The sequence below is a fragment of the Ceratosolen solmsi genome, unplaced genomic scaffold, assembly GCF_000503995.2.
Source record: "Ceratosolen solmsi marchali unplaced genomic scaffold, CerSol_1.0 scaffold63, whole genome shotgun sequence".
NCBI lineage: Eukaryota > Metazoa > Arthropoda > Insecta > Hymenoptera > Agaonidae > Ceratosolen > Ceratosolen solmsi.
In genome coordinates this window covers 1,736,518-1,751,237 of record NW_011948437.1, presented here as the reverse complement: position 1 = coordinate 1,751,237, position 14,720 = coordinate 1,736,518, and the positions used below count along the sequence as shown (strand labels likewise).

Here is a 14,720-nt window from a genome sequence, read left to right as displayed (position 1 = left end):
ATTTAAGTATACGTAATTTTACAACAAAAAATTATTATTTTAATAAAGTTCGTATAATATCACAACTCTTCTTGGTGGTAATTATTCATGATGAAAATAATGATTGTTATTATTTAGTAAATTTTAATCAAAATCTTTTAATACGTTGATTTCATTATTTAATATAAAGTTAGTGAATAATTTTGTTCTGAAACGTAATTCGGTCCAACTATTCTTTCATTTAAAGTAAAATTGTTACAAATAGATTAATGCGCGTACATTATTTGAATACAATTAGTATAAAAAGATCTTTTTATTTTTATTTCATTAATTTTTTTAAAGAACTAATTCATCTGTATTTTGTATTAAAAAGAACATACTTTTGCACATATTTGCCATTACTAATTATATCAAGCTGCCATTATAAAACTTATTATTTTTTATTTTTTAGTTTTTATTACATTTACATTCCAATATTTCTGGGAACTCTCGAGATACTTGTATGAATTATGTTAGGTTTAGTAAAATTTACGAACTGAAAGAGCATCTAAATGGATAGAATAAAGGGGCCGAAAAAAGTGGGAGTAGGCCTCAATCATCGAATATTCGTCAAATAATAATGGCAATTTATTTCTAATTAATTAAATGGGTAATTCGGAAAGTTTTATAAGTTATTATGTCGGATAACGGCTTCCGTAAGAATAATAGGATTCCATAATAGCATTCACCAAAACTACGACTTACCATTAATTATGGAAGTTATAATTTGCATTATGATTCAGTGTATAGCTGAGCCATTGATGCATCATTTATGAAATTCAGGCCGATAATCTATCAATATAAAATATAATGAATAGAAGCTTACCTGGAAATGAGCTTTATTTTGAATGCTATAAGCTGGACTTTTTCTTTTTATTTCTGTAATAACATATTTAACTGATACTGATTATTTAAATGTTTAAGAAAAAAAAAATGTCTATTTGAATGTTTGATTTAAAGAGTTATTTTCGCTTGTACTATTAACAAATTTAATAATACCATTATTATTATTATTCGTATATGAAGTAATGGGCTTGTTACTTAAAATGATGAGTATTATATTGACAAGTGCGCGTGAATGTATTATTTTAGTTTACAGTAAATATATAATTAGAAAAATATCTGCTTTGGTAATAATACTACTGTTAAAAATCTGCAAAGACGAAAAGGTATTTTTCTTATTTTTAATGGCATTTAACTACTTAATTTATATTACATTTAATAAGCATAAGCATATTGTGGTCTACACATTTCTTTTAAATTTTATTTTAAGAATAATTTATTTATTCATATTAATTTATTGATTCGTGAGAGCCTTTTTTCTTGACATTTAACTTGCATTAATTTTAAAAAATCTTCGTGATTTTTATTGTTATTTGTATTGAAAATTTGTCTTTCATTAACAGCATAATTGACTTTATAATACATGCAAAGCACAATACGAGCAATGCTAGTGTTGAGAATACACTCGTAATATCTATTTCGGTTATTTTTTCTTTTTCGAAGATTCTCGAAACTTCATTTAAAAATTCACAAGTTGGAATTTTTTATGTGCAATAATACAACAAAAAGGAAATCTAATCATTTAATTGATAATCAATATAACAATGTAAATTATATTAATTATTACATAATAAGCGTGTAGAATGAGTCAAGAGTGAAAAGTAGAATCAAGTGATATGATAAAAAAGATAAATGTAGGCAAAATAGATAAGGAATAGATTGAAAATGCCAGAGAAGATAGTTTTGTCAATGTGCATGAATTGCACAATTGGTTATTATGAGCACATATAACATTCAAAAGGTGAAAGTAATATATCATGTATCACTTGCTAATTTGTAAATGCTTAGATAAACTAACATTTTATTATCAAAATTTATCGTTAAGTATTTTTTCTAATCTTTGCAAGTGAAACAAGATGACTTTTCTTCCTGAATTAGTGACACATGGAACGCACAATACTCGATATTGTCAAATAATATTTTAATTGAAATTTGAATTGAAACTAAATTTTGCTAATTTATAGCAATTATATATTTTGATTGCTATACAAATTTAGAATTATTATATACAAAGAATATGTATAAAGTGTTGTATAATATAATGGAAAAAATGTATAAAGTGTATTATAGTCAAATTTAGACTTGCATATTAATTATACGATAATAATAAATTTTAACTTAATTTACTTATTATATATAAGTCGTCAAGCCAATACTCAAATGTTTTTGTGAAAATATTAAATCATTCATTTTTATAAGTAAAAATGAATAAATATAATTCTTATAAAATATAAAAATATTAAGTTATTTAAAAATTCAAATGCCTAAAATATTAATCGTTTTAAGTTTATTTATTTATTTTTATTTTTTTTTAAATTTATTAATGTTATAATGACTGAAATTTAAATAAATTTAAATAATAAGCTCAACCATTGTATGCAATAAACAATATTATAATACATTATAAAAATACGATTATTTGTCATTGCGTGTACAAGTAATTTCATAAATTTCTTCACTTATATATATAAATTAATTACATGATTTAATTCAACTAGGTAATCACAGCTTAAGGTGATGAGTATAGCAAGTCAATAAAGTATTTCTCAGGTAATTTCATCCAACACAGCAAAAATGTTTTTTTTTGCTCTCTTTTTTTATGGATGGTAAAAAACTTTTACTTTCCGACGATCCTTGTAATATGGTGTTTATACTTGAAAAAGATGTAGTTTGCGATGATACTTCGGTTTGATTATTGTAATTTTCAACTGACGTTAGAATTTCTGCATTTAATCGACAATTATGGACTTCAGAAATATCATTTCTATTTCTTTGCAAAGTACTTGCTTTATTATTAGTAAAATCATTCGCATGTATACATTTTTGAGACTCGGTATCTAATTCCATGTTTATATTTATATTCTTATTTACATCAAATTTTGATTTTCTCCTCAATACTGACTTCAAATCATCTGGAGGCATTACGCTTGATTTAGGTATATTTTTTGTTAAATCTAAATCACTAATAACGGAGTTAATTTTTCGAGCTTGTAATATTTTTGCTCTTGAATTATTCTCTTTAATGTTAATGAAATTTTCTAAGACATTCCAATATTCTTTCTTTAAAAATGTTTTATATTTCAATGAAGTTCCTGGCTCTTTAAAATTATGACAATTGTTTGTATTAGTATTAATAAATAATGTTGAGAATTGTGAATCGAGATTTCCTTGATTTTTACTTTGGCCTTCTAATATTGTTTGTCACTTATCAGCAAGAAAAGATTGATCACTTTGCCTACGATGCTGGTATGTTAAAGGAGCTACGAGTCTACTATCTTTACTTATATAATATTCGTTAAAATCCAATCGAACACTCAATAGCTGCAAGGAAACATCTTCTGCAGAAGCAAGCATCAGTAAAAATTTTTTAACTCGATCCTACAAAAAATGAATGATGTTATTTGAATTGTTTCAATCATTGTTTATTAAATTATTTATCAAATAGAATCTGAGGTAAAATTTCACTATATTACCTGATATGTTCTTGATAACAGTTTAAGTTTCATTGCCAATGTATTTAAATATTTAAGAAATAAACTCTTTCTTTCTACATTATCTACGTCTTGATTTTTCGTACAACCCCACTGATTTTTATTTTCACTTTCTGTATTAATAAATTTTTCAGAACTTACTCTTGTTTCGTACTCTGTAGTAGCACGAGCAAGAAAAGTTTCTTCGAGCGTTTGCAGTTCTAGAATTGGACCATATACAGAGCGAAGATGATTCATTAATTCCTACAAATAATTATTAGATGTTATTATAAAAAAAAATTATTAGAATAATTGTATAATTTAATATGTCAGGGTGAATGGATTTTAAATTACTTGAGATTGCTCATCGAGAAGAGTACCTCTTCGTACAGATTCGATAAAATTAGTATGTGCTATTATAATATCATCAAGAGATGACGCTTGTCCAAGTTGTTTAGCAAAAACATCCCAAGAACATTCGATAACCTAGTTGTAAAATAAATTATTAATAAAAAGATAATTTTACAAGCATTACTAATAAATGATTTACTTCGAATAAAAAATAATACTGCATTTGATGAACCAGATGTACCATACTGCTTGTGATTAAGTGAATATGTTTTTGTATTGGTAATATTTCAGGCATTTTACTAAACATTTTAGCAGATGTAATTTGCTGTTTCCATATCGCAGACAAAATTGTCTCCATTCGCTTAGCTCGCCAAAGGGAAAAAAATACTGCTTGATATGTTTGACGACTTGATTCCAATATCTGTAGTTGTTCATAATGATTATTGTAAGTCAAACAATCAAATATCACAATAAATATTTTAAAAGTTTTTACCGTTCCAATAGGTCCATCCACATTATAGTCAAGAGCAAAAACATCCCATCCAGTTTCATTATCTGAAGGTGCCAATAATCTCACATCTAATCTTTTTTGAACATCTAATTCATCTAATTTAGTACTTGTAGCTCTAATCGCAGTTTCCAAAATTGAAGCAATATTATGAGGATATAAAGAATTAGCTGGTTTGGCTAATTCTGGTCTGAAAAAGTGTTCATACATATATATATTAATTAATGTACATTAAACATAAATTTAAATTTTAGAATGAACTTTAAATATAATTCTGACTTACTCTAATAGATGCATGAGATGCTGAACAAAATGTCCCTGTCCCAATAAAAGATATCCTTTGATACCTTGTAAATGATCCATTAAGTGATATTGTTTTGTTAGAATATCAACAACTCTTATGGATGTCTCTTTATAAGCTACATCCATCATTGTTTGTAGTGGTCCATCTGGATCCATATCAAAAAATGCTTCAACTGAAATTAAATTAATAGAATTAATAGAACTATTTTAATTTACTTATGCACTAAAAGCAATGATAAATTTATGATAAATTATAAAAATATTTTGAATAATAATTGAAATAAATATTCACAAGCATATAAAAGAAAATTTATACCACCAATTTTTTCAGAAGAGCCCTTAAATACTTCGGTCTCACGACCTTGTAAGGGAGAAAAATCCTTGCACACTTCTCTTAAAAAATTGATGCTTTTTCCAGTGCCCAAAATTTTCCTTGCTTGTGCTCTATTAATAAACGATGGAACCATTGAATCTCTCACTTGATATTTTTCATGCCACATTCTCTCTCCAGCAACTTCCGCACACGACTCAATAAAGAATTCTTTATTTGGATCATCCAATTCACCATCCGTTATCCATCTTAAAAGCATATTATAAAGTGGTTCTGAAACACTCTCTAATATTCTTTTAACAAGTTTTTTTACTCTTGGATCTCCATGATGACTGAATTCATAAACAATTGAAGCAAGAGCTCCTCCAGTTTGACCCACGCAAGTTCGCACAATACTGGCTAGCCATTTAAGCGTTTCAAGAGGATCATAAGCCCATAAATGAAGATGAGAAAGCGTTACTCTATCTAATCCTAAAGGATCCTTTACTCTATTTACTTCTTCTTGTGCGTTTGCTATAAATCTATAATACTCGGCCAGTTCCTTATGAAGAGCTGCTACAAAACTGTCCGCAACTCTCCCATTACTGCCACTAACAATTCTTCCTAATCCTCGTTGAATAACATTGTATAAATATCCAAGCTCGCTGAGTCTTAAAACAGTCTGTTTTTGTGGACGATTTATTCTTATTGTCGGATCAATTTGAAATCCATAACTAGAGTCAAGTTTTAAAACTTTTCCTTCTATACCTTGAAATGAATATATAAGATCCTGAACGAGAATGTCTTCCGATATACTATCTTCATCAATTATTTTATTTGAAGTTAATAACATATTTGATTCTGTTGATAAAAATGGCACTTGTGTATGGGAAGCGTGAGAACTAGATAGTTGACAAGAATATCCTATAAAATAAATGAATTAAGTTACAATTCTTACATTCTTATATGGATAATTTATTTATGTCAATAGTATTAGTACCACTTGTTGAGGCAAATGGGATATTTAATCCTAATCTCATTTCTGAAAATACAAAACGATCATCTTGAATTCGATCGCTTGATTGACTCATTTGAAGCAGAAAACGTAGTATTCCAAGACGGTTCCTGAAGTCCTATAATATTATTTTATGAAAATTATCTTTAATTTATTTTTAAGATAACATTTTTTGAAAATACATACCCCATCTTTTAAATTGTTGTGTAATTCATCGAATAGAGTAGCATCTTGTGTAGATAATGTACTTTTAATTTGACTAGCAATCATTGTTTCATCTTCTTTTAAAGTATCGATTCCTTGTGTCGTAGCCAATAAACTTAATGAAAATCGCATGCACTTTTGAATGACTTCTATAAAAAAAAAAAAAAAAAAAAAAAAAGATTTAAATCAACAAACAAAATTTATTAAGACATTATTAACCTTACCTGGTTTTTGTTCACCACATACAGAAGCTACGAGTTTCTCTAATATATCACTAATATTCTCCAACTCTGTGACGCTCATATTTTCAACTTTCGATTCTTTACAAACGGTTACTTATTTTGACAAAATCGTCCAAGTTTATTATACAACTCGCATTAACTACGTATTAGTATTTTAAAGTGGGAGGAGCCGCTGTCTTGTCGACATATTCCAAATTTTTTAATCATTTATACTTCGAATTTTAAATAAAACTACACTGACATTCTTTCATGTTTAAAAATTGTTTGTCTTTGTAAATAATAGTTAATTTTCTATTTCAATTATTTAAATTTAGTTGAATAATAATTATTATTTTTATGTACTTTACATTTTAATTATTTTTTAAAAATATTTTCAGTATAATTATTGTGGTCGTGAGTGATAATTTTTAGCCCCGCCAATCAAAAACAAAAAAAGAAATATTACTCAGTTAATCGACGAGACGGTTCTCGGAAGATTCACTAATGAAAATAGCTTAGTATCGATTATTTTCCTTCATAAACGATGATTTATTTAAATCCATAGCAATGAATGTCGAGGTATTCACATACTGTTAATTATGACAAAAAGTCTAATATAATCGACTAACTCGGATCTTTAATATCAAAGGATCTTAGCAATTTAAGCTGTCGGTGGGACAAAAGCATTAAACGAATGGAGCGTTACTTGGTTTCAGATCCCTACTACGCATGCGCCCATAGCGGTCCAGTGTCAAGTCTTTTTACTGGCAATTCCGAATCGTTAAGTCGTCCGTTGGAGTGCGTCAGCTGATGATGAAATAAAAAAGCATGTAAGACTCATCCAGAAATTTTAATGAGACAGTACAGATACTTTGACTTTTTCGATTAAGGAATAAAAATTTTATTGATAAGACATGGTAATCGAACAGTAACGACACATTAAATTAGTTTACTTCAATTTTTTCAACTACCTATTTTGTAAATTATCAATAGCTTAATTGTATTTATTTTCTTCTTTTTTAAAATTAAATAATCGTATCCCTTTAAACACCATGTTTTTAAATTTTATATAATTATGTTAATTAAACGTTCTGCTGAAAGAATTAAGAATTTAAGATTGAAAAAATCTTACTATTAATCTCATATAGTTAAACGACAATTAAAAATATAATTAAGTTTCTGTATACATTGACCATTTAATAATATTCTGTTAATACTATTTTTCATTAAACAAAATATAATAGATTTCTAAAGTGATTGATTGAATTTACATAGTTACAAAAAATAAAAAACTTTAATTACAAAAATTGTAATTGTGTTGCAGTTACAAATGCATAAATAATTACAGATTTTTAGAAAATTAAAACTTCACAATATCTAAGTTATTATTTTGTTACAAAAAAATTAAAAATTAAAAACCACTTACTAATTTATTAATTATAAAACATTTGATTGTTTATTAAATAATTTTTTTTGTCGTTAAATTTTATGTATATTCGCTTTTCAAGCAGAAGAAATAATTCACTATGAGTAAAGTAAAAATTATGTATTATATTTGACTGTCAATAATATACGTTATTTTAGAGCAAATATATTAAAATATATTAATATTTTATATTATATTGGAATTTAAAAATTTAATATATATTTTCCACTATATATTTGCTATTTTTTAACGTATGAAATTTACTAGACTTACAGCTATATTGCGATTATAAGTTAGAATTATCATTTTTCTTTTTGATTTAAATTTTGTGGAAAATAATTAAAGTGGATGGCATATGTTTTCTACAGCTTCTAGGTTAGGATTAAATTATTTATCAACAAGACCATTATTCTTCGTTGTTTAGCGAAAGTAGTGAAATTACTTTCAATGAACAATTTTTGACGTAATATCATAAATAAGAGGTCTTCGATATAAATTTCATTGGAAATATAACAGTGACTAATAAAGTAAAGCTAATCCTGTACTTTGATTGGGTAAAATAAGAACTATTGCTCTTTACACTACTGTAGGTTGGATAGACTACGAATAATAATTTGCGCTTAAATTTAGGCTGTCGTAAAAATTTATGTAATTATTAATTTACATATATTTTTATTATTACTCGAAGATTAAAACGAACGTAAATATTTACCTTATAACTTTTTAATTCAAGTGTGAAATATAACTACGTCATAAACAGCTAAATAAATAAATAGAAATTTCTTGAATAATTATAAATATTTACAATCTAAAATGATTTTTAAGTGCCATTTAATATATTAATCTTTGTAGGCTTAATAATTTCAGCTTTTAAAATGAATGATTTAAAGAAAGAAATTTTAACCAATAATTCGAAATTTGGTAAAATTAGTTTTAAATTGAATACTAAAACTATTGAAAGCTTTGCTGCTGAGAAAGATGCGAATCAATCGAATTCTGATGTAGCAACGATAAATTCTGAACTAGAATCAGTGAAAGATGTAAATACAAATATCGATAAAATAAATAAACCAGATTCAGAAGGTAGTTCAGGATTTGGTACTTTTGGTAAAAAACCAATTGAACAAAATACTGAAGCGATAGTGGAAATAAAGCATGAAGATGAAGAAGAGAATAATAAATTAAACGTAATCATGGGTATGTCATCGTTTGGTAAAAAAGCTCGATGTTTTGATGTAAAAGAAATGATGGAAAATATCAAAAAAACAATTGATAGTACTAAATCAGTGAACGTAAAAGATAGTGATACTTTTAAATATAAAAGTAAAACTTCGAATGAAATTAAATTATGTACAAGCGACGATAGCAGTGACGATGACGATGATTTAATTGGCCCTCCAATACCATTATCATTAGCAAATTGTAATGCGGATGAAAATTCAAAATCAACATCAAATACCAGAAATAATGAAAGTAGGAGTTTTAACGATAATGAGGATGATGATGACGACGACGATGACGACGACGACGACGACGACGACGACGACGACGACGACAATGAAGATGATAATGATCAAGAAGAAAATGATCTGTTTAATAGGATCCCTTTTAATCAAGAAATGTCAATGACTCATGGCACTAAAGCTGTGACTGCTATAGCAGCTGATCCTTCTGGAGCTAGACTTGCCTCAGGATCGGTTGATTATGATCTTTCATTTTGGGATTTTGGTGGAATGGATACTTCTTTGAAGAGTTTTAGAACTCTGCAGCCATGTGAAAACCATCCTATTAGATGCCTTCAATATTCAATAACTGGTGATGTTATTTTAGTAATTTCTGGATCAGCGCAAGCAAAGGTTCTTGATAGAGATGGTTTTGAGAAATGTGAAACGATAAAAGGAGATCAATATATTACTGATATGGCTAGAACAAAGGGACATACTGCTTCTCTAAATAGTGGAACTTGGCATCCAATTATTAAAGAAGAGTATCTTACTTGTTCTCAAGATAGTACATGTAGAATTTGGGTTCTATATAAACCGAAAGCTCATAAAGCAGTAATAAAATGTAGAGCTCAAAATGGAGTGAAAACTGTACCAACTTGCTGTGCTTACAGTAGGGAGGGTAACGTTGTTGCATGTGGCTGTGCTGATGGTTCGATACAGATGTGGGATCACAGGAAAAATTTTGTTAATCCATCGCTAATTAATAGAACTGCACATGCGCAGGGCTCAGATATTTCATGTCTTAGTTTTTCTTACCTTGGTTTTATGCTGTCCTCTCGCAGCTGCGACGATACTCTCAAGCTTTGGGATTTAAGATCTTTCAAAGCACCGCTTTTTACAATTTCAAATTTATTCTCTAGATATGATTCTACCGATTGTATGTTCAGTCCAGATGATTCCATGATTTTAACCGGTGAATCTCTGATAAAGGGACGGTCTGCAGGTCGATGCTTGTTTTACAATACAAAGACTTCCGAATTAGTTCATCAAATTGAAGTCACTAACTCCCATGTAATTAAAACTTTATGGCATCCAAAGTTGAATCAGATATTTGTTGGCTGTGGCAATGGTATAGTGAAGGTATATTATGATATAAAGAAAAGCTTACGGGGAGCCAAGTTGTGTGCAGTGAAACAGAAAAATAAACAGAAACATGTCGAGATGATGTCTACGCAACAGATAATTACGCCTCATGCATTGCCATTATTTAGACAAGATCGACCTAAATCCATTAGAAAACAAATGGAAAAAGACAGATTAGATCCCGTCAAATCTAGAAGACCGGATCTACCAATCACATCTGGACAAGGTGGTAGAGTTGCTTCTTCAGGTGGTACACTCAGCTCTTATGTAATTAGAAATTTAGGATTAAGCAAAAGAATCGAAGATGATCAAGATCCTCGAGAGGCTATTTTAAAATATGCTAAGATAGCGGAAGAAGATCCTTACTGGATCACTCCAGCATATAAAAAGAATCAGCCTGAACAAATTTTTCAAAATAATGCTGAAGATGATAGCGATGAACCATCAAATAAAAAGCAAAAATCATAATATAAGTTAAACATTAATTGTAAAATAATTATTTAATATAATAATTGTATATAAGTAATACTGTTTTTTAATTGAATAGTATTAAAAACTGATCATTTTTTAATTCTTATTTTTCATTTTATTTCATACATATAAATATATTTATTTTATGTTACATAAACTAACCTAGGGGTAGTAAAAAGTAGGGATAGATCTTTGCAATTAGATGAAGAGTTGTGCTTATGCGATAAAAGTTTTTACCAAAATTTTTAAGTTTCTATCTCATCCATAAGATAGTAAACACTTTGTTTATGTGACGATAATTTTTATTCTCAATTTTATTATACTATCTGCTGTATATACTTTTTGTTCGCTGTGCTTTCTTACAGACTATAAAAAGAATACAGAATACAGACTATATTAATAGAATTATTTATGCATAGAAATAATTTAGTCAATAATAAATATTTCATCGACATTGTAGGTAATTTAATAAAGAAAGAATGTGAATATTTGTAGCTATCTTTTATTATATGTAATTCAACATTTAAAATTTGAATAATAAATGCTTAAGTAATTATAATAACGATGTCACTAGCTTCTTTACTAATCTCTTACAATGCTTCTTATACATAACTTATATGAATATGTAAATAATTAAATATCTGTAAATTAAAATGGTTGATTTATATTTAATTAAATTGTAATGATATATATATATATATATATATATATATATATAAAATAAAAAACTTCTATCCTGACAGTCAAATCCTTACATTTGGAATATTCACCTACTACAACTGTTTTTAAAAATTTATGAAGATTAGATATAAATATGTACATATATTCAAATATTTACAAATTATAATACGTGTTTATGTATTATATATTTTTATATTCTTCTTTGTTTCTTCTTTTGTGTGTTTAATGTTTATTAAAAAATAATATCATTTTTCATAAAAAATATTACTTCAATAAACAAATAATCATTTATATCTATAAAGGTAAATTTTTTATAATCTAAGAAGAAATATTAAATTAATTTAAAAAAATAAAGGTATCAATATTCGTGCGTTTGAGGATTAAATATTAAGCATTAATGTGATAAGCATTTCTGTATATAACTGTTTATACGAATACTTCCAAATTGAAACACTAATAATAAAAAAATTTTTCCTTTCGATTTAAAAAATAATCTTTTTCAGCAGATGTCCATGAATGCTTATTTCAGTGAAAATTATAAATTAAAGAATATAATTAACATGGCTACAAAAAATATTCAGTCTCTCCATTTTTAAATTAAGAAATTGTAAGTAGCATTAATTAGTATGAATTACTTTAATTTACTTTAATTAATGCAATAGAAAAATGTTATATTAAAACGAATAAATAAAAATAGGTGTTAATTAATTTTTTCATAACAGAAAATATAATTAAAAAAAAATTAAAATACTTAGTTCATCAGCTAAAAGCTATAATGTTTATCAAAACAATAATCTATATCAGATAAAGCACGTTTCCATTATTCAATTTTATGATTAATTAAACTTTTTGAAGCGCTAATAATTTATAGAGTGATTTATTTACAAACAATTGTGTATAATATTTTTTATTCGATAATATGAATTTTTCGGTATGATAAATGGTAAATTAATAAATGTTATACTAAATAAATATAGAATATATAAGAATATTTATTATTATTGTTTTAAAAATCTATAAAATTATGTGAAATACTATATACAAATTTTCTTTTAAGATGATTTTCTTAAAAGCATAATTTAGAAATAATTTTAATTATTTATGTTGTATTGTAATCTTATATAAATAACGCATTTTATCTATGATTTACTTATTAAAAATAATTTTATATTATCTGATCAAATTATTTAAATAGCTTATTTTACATATATGTTGCTGATACGATGATACGATTTCTGGTCTTTAATACAAATTTTTTTATGTATGAATATGTGTATAATTTATATTCAGATAAATAATAATTTATACGTATGCGATTATAATATTACATAAAATGACTCGTTCACAGCTACGTCTATTAATTTGCCTAAATTTAAATGGTTATTAATAATAATTAACAATAATTAACAATAAATAATAATTATACCTTGATATCTTTATATTAAATTTATGCTTTATATTAATAATAAGCGTGTATTATTACTTGAAATTAAAATAATGATAACATTTGTAATAATTAATTTGTTTTATAATATACAGTAGTAAAATTAAATATGTGCAAATCTATTTTAGTTCAATAATACTATTTATCATTTTAATACGATATATCACATTATTATATGCGATGGCAATTATGTATGAATATATAATTATGAGAAACTTGTCGGTGCAGAATCTTGACAATGAATGTATGCGTGTTTGCATGAAACTTATAATTTAAATTCACTACGCAATTACTTTAATTTTTTCCTTTACATCAATCTAATTACAAAAAATGTTTCTTGTATGACAGTCGGTCCCTGTTTAGTCGGCGATTCCATCAAATTTAGTCGTTGTATCCTTCATAGAGTACTATATGGTACTCCATACTCTATAGTAACTATAGAGAATTCTAGGCCTTTATGAATCAATAATTATTGATTAAATTTTCAGTGCCTTCAGTGCATCAAATATATGTTCATTAATGTCCACGGCATATATGCTACTAATTTGGTTACATTGCAATTAGTTAATTTCTTCTTAAGATATCGAGGGGCTGTCGAAGATCGTTGACAAATTATCAGAATAGCTATTACTTACGCCTCTCTCTAAGAAATACGATGACTAGAAGATATCGTACTTTTACAAAATTCATTTTACAACTAAAGTGAATTAAATGTAAAAGCCTAAAATAGTAAGTATTTTCAAGTTCATTTTACCAGTTCATTACTGAATACGATTTATTATGATTTTTGTAGTGAAATACTTAATTATATAGACCCATATATTAATATAGAGCCAATTATTCATATGCGATTCATTATTATTCATTAATTTCATGCTTAGTTTATGCTTAATACGTATGTAGCGTCATTATCAAGTAAAATACATTTGAAAAATTCAATATCACTAAAATGCTATTTTCAGCTTATCTGCTAGAAAATAGCTATTCATTTCAAATATATCTAATTACTATTTAAATTTATTGAATGTGATAAGAAAGATAATATCCGACTTAATTTGTACAGTCAGTTTTGAAATTTATATTGGATGTTGATTTTCACATGAAAATCGATATTAGTTTAAACTTATCGTATAAAACATTAAAAATAATCAAATATGGATCATATTCTGCCGATCACAGAGAAATGAAAAACTAAAGTAGGGAAACGCACGTTTAATGATTGATTTGGTAAATGTAAGAATGTGTCACCAATGCTAAATCCAATCCAGCTATTGGCAATTACACGTTGAAAAGTAGTAATTAGAATTTAAGGATCCGTAGTAAAGGAGATGTATATTTTATAAATGAGTTTTTAATACATGCATATGTACGTGCACATACATTCCTAAAACAAAGACATAAATCAAGTCTTGATTATTGTAACATAATATAGAATCTCAATAAATTAATATAGGTTAATATCTCAAAAATAGATAAAAATATTGATTTAAACCCATTCATTATAAATAGAAATCTGGGGCAGATCGCTCAAAACACGTCCGTCATTATTGAATGAAAGTGTCCAATTATCGGTTAGACACCAAATACTTCTCGAGAAAGTTTAAAACTACTATCACTTACAATTATAGTTTATTATTACACTTTACA

General features: G+C 26.5%; 2 protein-coding genes across 2 annotated transcripts; one reads left to right on the top strand and one right to left on the bottom strand.

Moving 5' to 3' along the window:
- Positions 1-3,168: 3,168 nt before the first annotated feature.
- Positions 3,169-6,729, bottom strand: Grip91 (gamma-tubulin complex component 3). The gene is made up of 10 exons (XM_011503343.1): positions 6,467-6,729; positions 6,225-6,391; positions 6,024-6,156; positions 5,030-5,947; positions 4,694-4,886; positions 4,396-4,600; positions 4,102-4,323; positions 3,906-4,037; positions 3,555-3,815; positions 3,169-3,459 (listed from the first exon to the last, which is right to left on the bottom strand). The coding sequence occupies exons 1-10, from the start codon at positions 6,543-6,545 to the stop codon at positions 3,283-3,285; spliced, it is 2,487 nt and encodes an 828-aa protein (XP_011501645.1). The 5' UTR covers positions 6,546-6,729; the 3' UTR covers positions 3,169-3,282.
- A 648-nt stretch (positions 6,730-7,377) lies between these two features.
- LOC105365289 (gastrulation defective protein 1 homolog) lies at positions 7,378-10,955 on the top strand. Its single transcript, XM_011503404.1, has 2 exons — positions 7,378-7,391; positions 8,794-10,955. The coding sequence occupies exons 1-2, from the start codon at positions 7,378-7,380 to the stop codon at positions 10,943-10,945; spliced, it is 2,166 nt and encodes a 721-aa protein (XP_011501706.1). The 3' UTR covers positions 10,946-10,955.
- Positions 10,956-14,720: the final 3,765 nt, after the last annotated feature.